Here is a 12,206-nt window from a genome sequence, read left to right on the forward strand (position 1 = left end):
CGGTCGTCTGTATGTTAGCGCCTGTTTGTGTCTGGTAAACAGGCTGGAAAGACAATGGTGCTACTTAGCCAGTGTCTGGGGACGTTAGTTTTCTCCTTCTAATTACCGACAGGATAAGAACGGCAGGGCTACAGCTCTTTCGTAAGCCTAGCCTCCAGCACACACTCGTTGTGCTTGAGTGCTTTCACTGCGCGCCTACGCTCGAGGCACACGAAATACCGATGCGTCATATTAATAAAATTAATAAAGTTTATTTATATATCGGAAGTTGTAGGAAGCCTGAGCTTTTTTTATGCAATTCTTATCAAAGGTTTAGGAAGCTCGCGCTGGAGGACAGACAGCTGAAAAACCTCCCCGCTGTTTTGGTAGGTGCTTCGTGGCGATATGTTGGCATGAATGTGAAAGCAGTCGTGACGGTCATAGGCATGGCATATTACTTTCTTCTCTTTTTTTTTTTTTTGAAGACGTGAAGCTTTTGTCGACGAACAAGAATTTTTTCAAAACATTTTTGTTGAACTCAATACAAGACATCAGTCACACATCTTGACAGATATCAGTGCTCCTATTACACATCAGTCGAGCAGTTTGAAATACTATAATACCTCCCTGAAAAATGTGCAGTTCGAAACCTGTCTTTTCGTGAACCAGCGCAGCTTGCGTACCAAAACTTACGCTTTTTGTACAATGGCCCCCAAAATAAATGACAAAACTAAATGTTCAGTTGTTTTGTTGTCGTTGTTGTTGCTTTGCTAAATTGATATACCTTTTGCGGAGCGCTCATTTTCGCCCCAAATGTCACGCTAGCGATCACAACCAGATGCCAAAGTTCCGGAACGAACCGTTACCTTATCCAAAAGTTGCGAGTGATTTCCTGAAATTTTCAGTGACAGAATGACGGCCAACTGATATCTCGAGTACACGGAGCTAAATGCCCCGAGTTACCGAAAACGGGCGAAAGCAGGCCCCATTTTTCCATCCAAATTTAACGCAAACAAAATCACTTATAACTTTCTTTTTTTTATATTAAAATAACATTTTTTTTACTAAACCTTGGCATCCGGTTCGTACAGCTGGCGCTACATTTGGGCGGAGAATGAGCGTTCGGCAACGTGTTATTTAGATTTACGGTTTAATAAAACAACTATAATTCCTTTTTTGGTGGGCACACAGTGTATTTGCGATTCTCTGAACGTTACTGTATCGGGTTACGCTGACAGCTTAGCAAACGCAGGTTATTATATTTACACTTCTTGCATCAAGATTCGTTCTTTCAGCGTCTACTGCCGCAAAATCATTGGCTTCGAAGCGATGATTACAGCCTCCATTGCTGACCTTCTCTTGCCTTGCTGGTGAGATGCGGAGCCGCTGAAGCGGGCGTTGACGAACCTCAACGAAAGCATATGCTGGGCAGGCGGAAGCAGTAGAATATAAAATGACAATAGCCTGTCCTGCTGGGGTAATGACGAAGTTAAGTGAACAAAATAAGGGAAAAATATAAACGAAGAGACTTAAGACTGCATACGTGTAAGAATGCGAAAGCATTCCTATAAGCAGCGCGCCACGTCTTACTTTTTCGCACGGCGCTCCGGCAGTGACATCACGCTTCACCACTGCGAAAACACGGCGCCCCGCTGGCTTTCTGCTTCCGTGACAAACAGTGCATCTGCGTTGCTGTGCTTTTCTTTGCCTTTTATTTCTAAGGCGCGTCTGCTTTGACCTTGAGCGCCCCACCGGCTTCCGTGACGAAGCATCTGCGTTTCTGAGCTTTCGGCCAATGGAAATTCAAGTGCCGTTTTCGCTGTTAACAGCGGCTACATACAACGCCGGCTTCGCTCCATGGCACGGTTAATGGCATTAAAAAAATATAATAAACGGATGGTTCGTTATGTCGGCGCCCATGCACATGTGCTAAAAAGCGTCTATAGACCGTTTCAATGGTGGCATTCTGCTGCTTTGTCTACTGAGCTGTGGAACGTCTTCTGACCATGCTTCCAAATCCACGTGACTCGGCATTTTTTGCCCGGGCGATAAGCCATAGAAAGGTGCATAGGAAGCGCTGGCGTGATGGCCTTACTCTGGCAGGGCTGCTCGACGGAGTGGTAGTAGGCGTGCGCGGGGCAGGGTTTCTCGACCATGCTTCCTCCCTGAGTGTCCTCGTAGCACGTCCAGCCGTCCCAAGTCCGGGGGCAGTGAGGCTCTGCTAAAGAAGAGACGAAAGGAAAAAAATATAGTTCCATGCGTTTGCTCTCGCCCCCCCCCCCCCCACCTCCCCCAAAACCTCCCTTGCAGCAACCGTCCTCATTGTCAAATCCCACAAAAAGAAATGACAGCGAGACCAAAAAATTATACGAGTAGTTGATTCAGGCATAAACTACCAGCGATCTTTGTCAGTTGCAGTCTGAAAACACATACGATGTAATATTTAAGGGGCGATCATTTAAGGGAATACTACATCGAAATTTAGGCGCTTATTTCTTGGTCGATACATGTGCAAGTTAGAAGCATCACATCGTACATCCCAATCTCTCGTTCAAAAAGGCACGAGAACGAATTTTAAAACCAATTGAACGATTAGCAAATGGCACCTGGTGGATGTCGCTAAAGCCTCGTTTGTAATGTCTGTCAAGGAACCTTGACAAGTCGTGACGATATCTTCCCCTCGAAGAACTGTGGAAACAGTGTACTGGAATATGGGGCAGTATTGGGACCGGAGCGGTTCCCGTGAGGCGTGTGGTGTAGGGTCAGTATGGCGGTGGTTGTGCGCATGCACCACGTGCACGAGCACGGGCGGCTGCACGTCCGGGCTGCAGCGACTTTCTGCTTCTCTGTCGACAGTACTGGCGCAATTATTGTCTACAGGCGCAGCTTCACAAGCTCCCATTGAGGAGCCGCGCCGGTCCAAACACTGCACCGTATTCTAGTGCACTGTACCATGGGTGCTAGTATCTGCAGTGTGCGCGTGGACGTAGCCTTTGCAACCTTGTACTTGTACGAACAACTCAAATGCGAATTGTGAAATCCCATCGTCGTGACATTCTTCGGTACCAGTTCGATGACTCCTAGCTTCCACCGTGCTTTTCATGCACGCCATAGAACTTGTCATTCCCCAGTGACGATAAGTTTTGTCAGGGCACTCATTGGCCACGAGCGCAAATCCAAATATTCGTCGGCGGATTGATTGTTGACGAGCGCATACGTCCGAGTGCCACTATTCTCGTGTCCAATCCGTGAGCTGGGCTCGGCTGACGTCAGGTTGGCACCGTTGACGCGCTTTGGGAACCGCGGATGTATCATAGTGAAAAGGCGGAGAGCTTTCCATGGAGAGAGGGTACAAAATAGTCCGCTATGTTTTCAAATGTCCGTACCGAAAAGCTGGCTTTTGACTTTCTACCGTATTTCTTTTGGCCAACTAAACGATATGCGCTTAGTAAAGTCCCAATTTAAAATCATTCATCCCAGTCCAAAATTAATTTCATATCCCCTTTAAGGCCACGGTCCTACTGAATCTGGCAGTTGAAGGGGTATTCACACAGCCGGCACGCGCGCATCACGAGTCGAAAACGCGAGGCTTTTGCACAATGCAAAGCCTGACATTTTCGTCGCGGGGTGCGCGTGCCGTGGTAGGAACGTTTATTTCACTTTTTTGCATTAAGAGTTGCTGCGGTGAAAGGGTTTAGGGTACAGGAGCGGGGCTTCCATTCTTCTCTGTCTGCCCGGCTGGTGCGACGGCGTCAGAGGATAGATGTGCGGTAGGTTCAGGCCTGATGTTTTGCTTGGGCTCAGTGGTGGAGAGCTGAATACCTTGAAGCCGCGTGCCGATAAGGGGAGCTGCGTGGTCCTGAATGTACGGGAGGAGCGATCGCCAGAGTTCGATAGCGGTCACTTTGGGGAAGGAGGGGTCCGGGCAGGCCCAGGCATGCAGCGGGTAGGCCTGAAACTCTGCTGGATGGTAGCCAAGGTGCGGGTTCGGGGCTCCGAGTATAGCGGGCAGTCCCAGAGCAGGTGCTCTAAATCAGCGTTTTTATGGCACAATGAGCATGCACCAGGAGGTCTGGAAGGTTGGTAATGTCATGTCCAAGCATGGCTTGTGTGTGCCTGCCCGCGTGCGTGGATCGAAGGCGGACCTCTTGTGTGTGAAGGTGTGTCTCAAAAAGCTCTGTGAGGTCATTAATGCCACTGCAGCTTTTTAGAGCTGCTAGCGGTGTGTAACGAGGGCATGCACCCTCGTTACACACCGCTTGCAGCAGAGCAGAGTTGTATATGTAGAGAGTTTGGCCATTCGTTGGGACGTATAGGAGACAAATGAGGAGGCGCGATTGGCCGAAAGCGGGCGGGGCGTGTTCCATGGCGTGTTCACAAATTCGAATGTGACCAATCGGAATCTGGAAATAATACCCTGGCGGTGGTCGCGGAAAATACATCCAAAATGATGTTGGAAGAGTGCGACTAGCGGAACGATCGACATAATCCTTACGCCAAGCGCCGAGGGCCGGGAATCTGCCGTCCGAGCGGTCACACTCTATCCGAGCAAAAAAGAGCTGAGCGACGCGTTCGTTTCTAACATCTTTTTGCGTGATCATGATCAAAAGAATACGTGCACCCTATTTTCAACTACGAAGAGTTACTATACTCTACTCTTACGCGCTTAATAAAACCATATACGAACACATACCTTTGATCAGAGCTGTTTCTCGCAACCACCGCTAGGGGATTCATTTCGGTTTCTGTTTGGTTAAGAGAGCATGCCAAGCCCTCTTTCCGAGTCTGGCGCACGCCCTGGCTCTGCCCGCGCCTCCCATTGACCAAACTCCTCTATACACGGCTCCGGCTTAGAGTACCGGCACTCCATTCCCCGACATTGTTGTGAACGCCGCCATTTTGGGTCTTGTGCAGAGCAAACGCAGCTGCCGATCGTCATTATTTAAAAGTGCGACTTCTTCAGCATTACATCCGGTGTCAGGAAGCTGATGCGATATTGTTTCGCTCTGTCGCGGACTGTTTAAACATTTGTGGAGGGCGGAAAAGCGTTTTCTGCGATCTTAGATAAAGCTTCAGATAACTGGCAAGCATGCTTTCAAAGGAGCGATGCAACAATTTTTGTACTTTGCGAAAAGATGATTGCGAAGCAATCATCTTCCGCAAAGTACAAAAATTAAATTGGAAGATGATTGCGAAGCAATCAACTTATAATTTTGATGCATATAGCCGAAGTGACCCGCCTCCCTCGTCGTCAATACAGTGTAACAAATTGGGACGTATGTCTCGAAAATGTTCGCTTCCTTGAGCCGTCAGAGGATATACTAAGAGCTATTCCTGCATGTCTCGTTCCAGCCACATATAAAATATCGTTAAGGATATCTCAGCCGTCCCCGGATTTGAAGTTCGTACGCTTACGTGCTGTTCGCCGCCGCACTCAGCGTCGTGCGTGCCGATCTGGCAAGGTCTGGCATTGGATAGACTGTCGTCGTGTTACATCAGCTTTATTCCGTCATACTCGCGCACTTCGTCGTCGACAATTTCGGCAATTTGCCTCCTCATTAACCCCATGCACACCTAAGCCAAGATATACAAAGTACTGAGAGGTATGGACTGCTCTCCAACACCTCGAGATGTGTTCATCGGCCTCAGTTTTAAAGCTGGCCTTGAATTATCACGACTTGCAGATAATTTTGCGGTGCGCTTCATTGTACCCCAACGTCCTTCTGGATCTCCATATTCTCGATCACTGACTGGTCCTGCACGAAATCCGGAGAGTATGGATCATCCTTTCACTATGGCGGAACTATATGCGGCTCTTTGGAAATGCAAACGCCACAGTGCTTCTGGGTCTGATGGCACTACTTAGCAAGCATTGCGTACCCTGAGTGACAAGTCACGCGTCGTCTTGCTCGAACGCTTAAATTTGGCGTGGACTACTGGTATTCTTCCCCAAAATTGGAACTATGCTGCAGTAATCCGCATTTTAAAACGAGGCAAGCTTTCGTCGGAATTGTCATCGCCTTGCCCTTATGACCTTCTGTGCTGGAAAACTTGTAGAACGCTTGGTGCTTACGCTTCTTTAGTGGTACCTTGACAATATTAAAGCATTGCCACCTGATATAGCGGGATTCAGAAGTGGGCGCTGCTCTGCTGACTGTATTGCGAGCCTTACATTAGCGTTGGAAGACGCTTGTTCACGAGGAGACACTGCTTTGGCAGTGTTTCTTGATGCTGAACGTGCTTTTGACTCGGTTCAACATGATATAGTTCTTGCCTGCTTGAATCACCTTGGCATAACAGGAGGAGTGCTAAAATACTTCTAAGAGTTTCTCAGCAACAGGACAATTAGTGTTTCCATGCGCAAGAATACGGGAGCCGTGCATCCACTGTTGTGTGGGTTACCTCAAGGTAACCCACGCAACAGTGGATGCACTGTTGCGCTATTTATCATCGTAATGACAATACCTTTATGCATGCATAAATCAGCACACCCTAGTGGTATTATCATTTATGCAGATGACATCTATTTGTGGGCTTCCCATCCTGATCGACGCGTTCTACGTCCCTTTATGCAAACATCTCTCGCGCGTGTTGCAAACATGCTAGAAGATCTCGGACTTTCCGTCTCAGCGCAAAAAACAGCGGTGCTCGCTTGTTCCCGCCGCCCCTTCCGTCATGGATCTCGACGGCTTACTTTACGTAGGACTCAAGTACCGCGCGTGTGTAACTATCGATACTAGGGGTCGATCTTGATTCCCGATTATGTTGGCGTCGACACGTTACGGATCTTGTACGTCACACGGCGATGACGACATCTCTTATTCGTCGACTTCGTGAACTTGAGTGGGGATAGGCCCCTAAAGCCCTACTATTCGTGCACCGGGCGCTTAACCTTTCCCGCATTCTTTATGCGGTGTCATATTTGCCGCCTACGCAATCTCTATGGGATCAGCTGGAACGATGCCACCGAGCCCGAATAAGAATGGCTCTTGGCTTTCCCTCCTACTCCCGAATCGATGCGACGTGGACTGAGGGCCGAGAGATGCCGGTAGCTTCGTACGCTGTGAACCGTGCTCTTAAACATGTCGCTCGGCTTGCTGAGTTGACCAGTGGTCTCTCGCTGTTCACTGACATTCAACAGCGTCATCTTTCACAATATGGCGGTCACTGCACCTCTCTAGTTGAGGCTCTCGGCTTCATAACCTCTGTCCATTCTCCTCCAGTTGACTCCCTGTGGAGAAAGCACCCGTTCACCATCTACGAGGACATCCCGGGTTTCCACGGAAAATCACGACATCCCTGTGTGGTTAGTCGAGCCCAGACAAAGCAGGGGATGACGTCTCGACATTCCTTGTTTACGGTCATTTATAATGATGGCTCTGCCGACTTCATTCATGATGTCGCGTCGGCAGCTTACCTCGTCCCATCAGAACCCTGTTCATGGTCAGGACGGCTCGACCATGCCGTGTAGTAGACTACAGCTGAGCTGCGTGGAATCCACGCCGCTCTTCTTCACATCACGACGAATCCACCAAATAACTGGCTTTTGGCAACAGACTCTTGGTGTGCGGTGCGTACGATCCTCAGCATCAACGGCACCAATGCTGATTTGGTTCGTAAAATATATAGTCTAGGTCATCTACTTGTCTCCCATGGCTCTAACCTGCAAGTACAGTGGATACCTTCGCACATTGGCTTACCCGGAAATGAGATGGCTGACCATCTGGCCTCAACCGCTCTAAAACTGCCCACTGCGACTTTGAATCTCCCCAGCCACTCTGACCCGAGACTGGCTATTGGGTCATTCCACGTGAAACGTCCCAGACGTTGCGCTCGGCCACCTCCGATTTAAAAAAAAAAAAAAAATCATGGGCTTCGGCCACAATGTCCGTAGCCATACACTAAAATAGTTTTGACGAAAAAACATTTGTGATGACGTGTGTGCGATTTTAATTTTTGAAAACAGTGTGAAACTAGGCATCACTCAATAATTTACGAAAAATCTACTTTTTTATGAAACACCCAAGAATATTTTTTTTCTTAATTCGGCACGGTTGTCGGCTTACAATGTGGTTGAGTTTGTGCTGTTTTGTTTAATTTAAATATATTTCTTTAAATACACTATTTTATTCACAACTAAACATTTTGTCATTTTATTAAACATATATATAATTGCTCGTGGGACCTAATATAACTTTTTACTGGTTTCACTCTAGGTATATAACCTATAAAAATAGTTTAAACCGCTCAATTAAACATCTTGCAGTAAGAACAAAATCCTGAAGTTGCCAGAAAGTGCGTTTTCGCGCATAAACAGCCGTTTATTCCACCCTGAGGTGGTCCAAGTAAATATACAAATTATGGCGGGTTTGGAAGAACGGTTGATCATCTTTTGATTATGAAAGTTTAATCAGAGTAATTTTTGTTTAAGGCGAGAAAACAATTTTTGAAGTTGAACTCTCGCACCACTACGCGGCGTCGCACCACAACCCGACGCCACCTGCGACGATAGCCGAAGCGATTAGGTCCGAAGAAGCACCGGAGTTTGCTGCCCGCTTCCCCTCGTCCCTCTTTTGTGGCTGTAAGGGAAGAAACGGCGGGTATCGTGTACTAATCGGAGGTGCCGCCAGTCCGTCGCCATAGCAGGCCCGTTGTGCCCTTTGTACCCGAGGGTGGCTCCTCACACTCCGAAACGCGATGCCTAATCGACGGGCGGCATCAGCTGACGTGGACTTCGTCATGCCATGCCAAAGGTCCCACGGCGACCTCCAATTCCTAAATAAAATGAATAATTATTGACCATAATGTTTGTGGTGCTTCTCTAAAATATTTTAGACGAGAAACAAATTTCATGGGGTGATGGTCGTTTGAACTCGTAAAAAAGGAGTGAAACTAGGAGTCATTTATTAATTGATGAGAATTAAGATGTTTTTATAGAACAGTGGACTATTTTTTCCTAAAAACCACATGGTATTTTGATTCTTGTGTAATAAGGATCATGGATATTCGCTTGAAGCAATTTAAGAAAAGAAGTAATATATGATTATTTTAGCCATTTTGATAGTTTGGTTACAAGCTATCTCGTTGCTGCAGGTGATTAAAAATTGTTATTGGCAACTATGTGAATATACTGCAGAAAAAAGTTTCGTGCGGTACAACTAAATATCTTGCAGAAAAAAACAACTTAATTTGTACGAAATTTCGTTCTGCCGTTTAAAGAGCCGTCAATTCTGCCTTGAGGGGGTCGAAAGAAAGATGCGAAACATGGTGACTTTTACAGAAGAGTTTATTGCCTTTTGTTCATGACAGTTTAATTAAAATAATTTTGTTCTAAGTACGAAAAAAAAAATTTGAAGTTGAGCTTTTACGTCGCAACCTGGTGTCGTTTCTTGTGCCTCTTCTCTGCACAGCACGGTACCGTCGCGCCCGGCGAAGCGTGCGACGGTGTAACGGTGTGCCAACGCAGGTAGGGAGCCGGACCTTGAGTTGTCGGGTACATCTTGGTGAAAAGGGGCTGTTTTTCACTCTTGTTGCTTTATGGCTTTTCCCATTTCGACGGTTTTACGCGGCGATGTCCTCCTGTGATCTTCCAGTGTCTTGATGTCAGGAGATGCTTAGCGCTGCCGATTCAGAGCATCCATTAGCAAGCTAGCTGTTTCCTACATACACAACGCTATCACTCTCTCTTGTTAACGTCAGGACGGATGTAAAAAGCAGCACAAAAGACCCGTGAACGGGCAATCTCGAACGACGAGGCGATGTGGTGTTGACGAATGCGCGCCGTTGAAGGGTCACGCGTCGTTTGTGTTCAAATGAACTTTGAAATGACAAACTCTTGCATTGCTGAATAGGACGTAAGTCCAGTACGTAGCGTAGATGGTGAAGCAGGCTTAAAGTGAAGGTGACTTCTTGTCCCTTTGACGGGGACGGCTGAGCTGAATCTTGGAGTGAGTCGAGCTCGTTTTTCTTCAACCATTTTTTTCGGCACCCAAAATATTCTTATGTTCCCGATGTTATTTTTGGCCCAGGTAAACAGATGCTGGGGTGTCATGATTTGGTTCTCGAAGGGACTTCGAAGACTGGCCCTTGCTGCCAGACGCTTCAATGTACCCCCGACTCCGTCGCAAGCACTCTTCCCTTGGGACGTTGCGAAAAGTTTCCATTCAGCGGAAATGCCGAAATCATTTTTGTGTTGACAGAGGTTTGCTAAGCTTTTTTTTTTATTCTTATACTGAGAGCTTTATCCATCGTTACACCACCGTACAACGTACTTGACGAAAAATGAAGCTCTTTCTTCGACACACTTCCGATCTCAAATGGTCGTTGAAAAGCCAACTTCTCGCTTGCCAGTCCTTTCTTAGCTTACTAGCCCAGAAGCGGGTTCCTCAAAAGGCAAGGAATGAGACTCGATACCCAGTGTCAATAGTGCGGACACGTGCCTTTGTTTATTCATTATTTCCGATGGGTCATGTAAAGATTCCCGCACTGGCAATATAGAACGAAAATAATGCTAGAAGCGCAATCTGGGCTTGTGACGATGCTTCAAGCGTCCGAGTTAACATACTGAATCAGCGCGTTTCAGAGTTTTGATCATGCGCAGCCTTCACTGCGCTCCAACTAAGCACGAACCGGATCATAGTTCCGCTTTTCACCGCAGCATGCGTGACGGCTAGATTTCGCGGCGATATTATCGTGTTTCAGACCTCCACGTCAGCTGATGCCACCCGTCGATTAGGCATCGCGTTTCGGAGTGGGAGGAGCCGCCCTCGCGTACAAGGGCACAACGGGCCTGCTATGGCGACGCACTGGCGGCACCTCCGATTAGTACACGATACCCGCCGTTTCTTCCCTTACAGCCACAAAAGAGGGACGAGGGGAAGCGGGCAGCGAACTAAGTTGTTTCTTTGGACCTAATCACTTCGGCTATCGCCGCAGGTGGCGTGCTGTGCGGGGAAGAGGCGTTAAGAAGCGACGCCGGGTAGTGGTGCGAGAGTTCAACTTCAAAAATTGTTTTCTCACTTTAAACAAAAATTACTCTGATTAAACTTTCAGAATCAAAAGACGATCAATCGTTCTTCCAAACCCACCATATTTTGTATTTTTACTTGAACCACCTCAGGGTGCAATAAACGGCTGTTTATGCGAACGCACTTTTTGGCAACTTCAGGATTTCTTTTACTGCAAGATGTTTAGTTGAGCGGTTTAAAATATTATTGATAGGTTATAAACCTAGAGGGCAGCCAGTAAAAAGTTATATTTGGTCCCGGGAGCAATTATATATTTATTTAATAAAATGTGGAAAATGTATATTTTTGAATAAAATTATGTATTTTTTAAAAATATTTAAATTAAACAAAACTGCACAAACTCAACCAAATTGTAAGTCGACAACCGTGCAAATTTAAGAAAAAAATATTGTTGGGTGTTTCATAAAAAAGCAGATTTTTCGTAAATTATTGAGTGATGCCTAGTTTCACGCTGTTTTCAAAAATTAAAATCGCGCTCACGTCATCACAAATTTTTTAGCCCATGATTTTTTTGTTTTTTTTTAGATTTCGGAGGTGGTCGAGCGTAACGTCTGGAGTGTGTAAGAGTGTAACGTCTGGGACGTTACACATAGAATGACCCTATTAAGACTTGATACAACACAAACATCCCGTTCCCAGTGTGGCATCTGATGAACCTCCTCCTCCAGCTTGTACGTGTGGCCTAACACAAAAGTTTGCTTCTCTTCTCCACCGCTTAAAGAACAGACTGCGCGTACACGCAAGTGAACCTGCACCACATCAAAACAACAACCAGCCCCTTCTGCGAGCACTGCGATCAGCCAGAAACGCTGACGCAAATATATTTTTTTTAACGTGGACAGTACAATGCAGAAAGAACTGTCCTTCTAGCTTCACTGAACAACCTCGGTGTTTCACCCACCCTTGTGGATATGCTATTCCCCAAGGGTCCCCCATCCACGTGCACACGTCTCCGAAAAACTGTGTTCAGCTTCTTGGATGCCTGTGGGCTTCTGGCACGGCTGTTGTGAGTGAGAAAATACGACCGCCACTTCTCATTTTGTGCTTGTGCGCCAGTGATAGTTTTTTTCGTAAAGTTTCCTGCGGGAATTTTGTGCACATTTTGTGATGCTCGCGTTCTAGATGTGCCCATTTTCTCACTTTTGACTGATTTCTTGCCGACTCTTTATTTCAGTTTAATTTGTTAACTTGCGTTTCATC

At 46.7% G+C, this 12,206-nt stretch overlaps 1 protein-coding gene across 1 annotated transcript in view; it reads right to left on the reverse strand.

Moving 5' to 3' along the window:
- The window catches only part of LOC8052370 (calcitonin gene-related peptide type 1 receptor), a 234,410-nt gene that overhangs the window by 189,961 nt on the left and 32,243 nt on the right, over window positions 1-12,206 (reverse strand). Inside the window, exon 3 of the mRNA XM_040216633.1 lies at window positions 2,075-2,200. Within this exon, the coding sequence (XP_040072567.1) occupies window positions 2,075-2,200 (126 nt within the window). The remainder of the gene's footprint in view (window positions 1-2,074; window positions 2,201-12,206) is intronic.

The sequence above is a fragment of the Ixodes scapularis genome, unplaced genomic scaffold, assembly GCF_016920785.2.
Source record: "Ixodes scapularis isolate PalLabHiFi unplaced genomic scaffold, ASM1692078v2 PGA_scaffold44__24_contigs__length_19508400, whole genome shotgun sequence".
In the NCBI taxonomy this organism is placed as follows: domain Eukaryota; kingdom Metazoa; phylum Arthropoda; class Arachnida; order Ixodida; family Ixodidae; genus Ixodes; species Ixodes scapularis.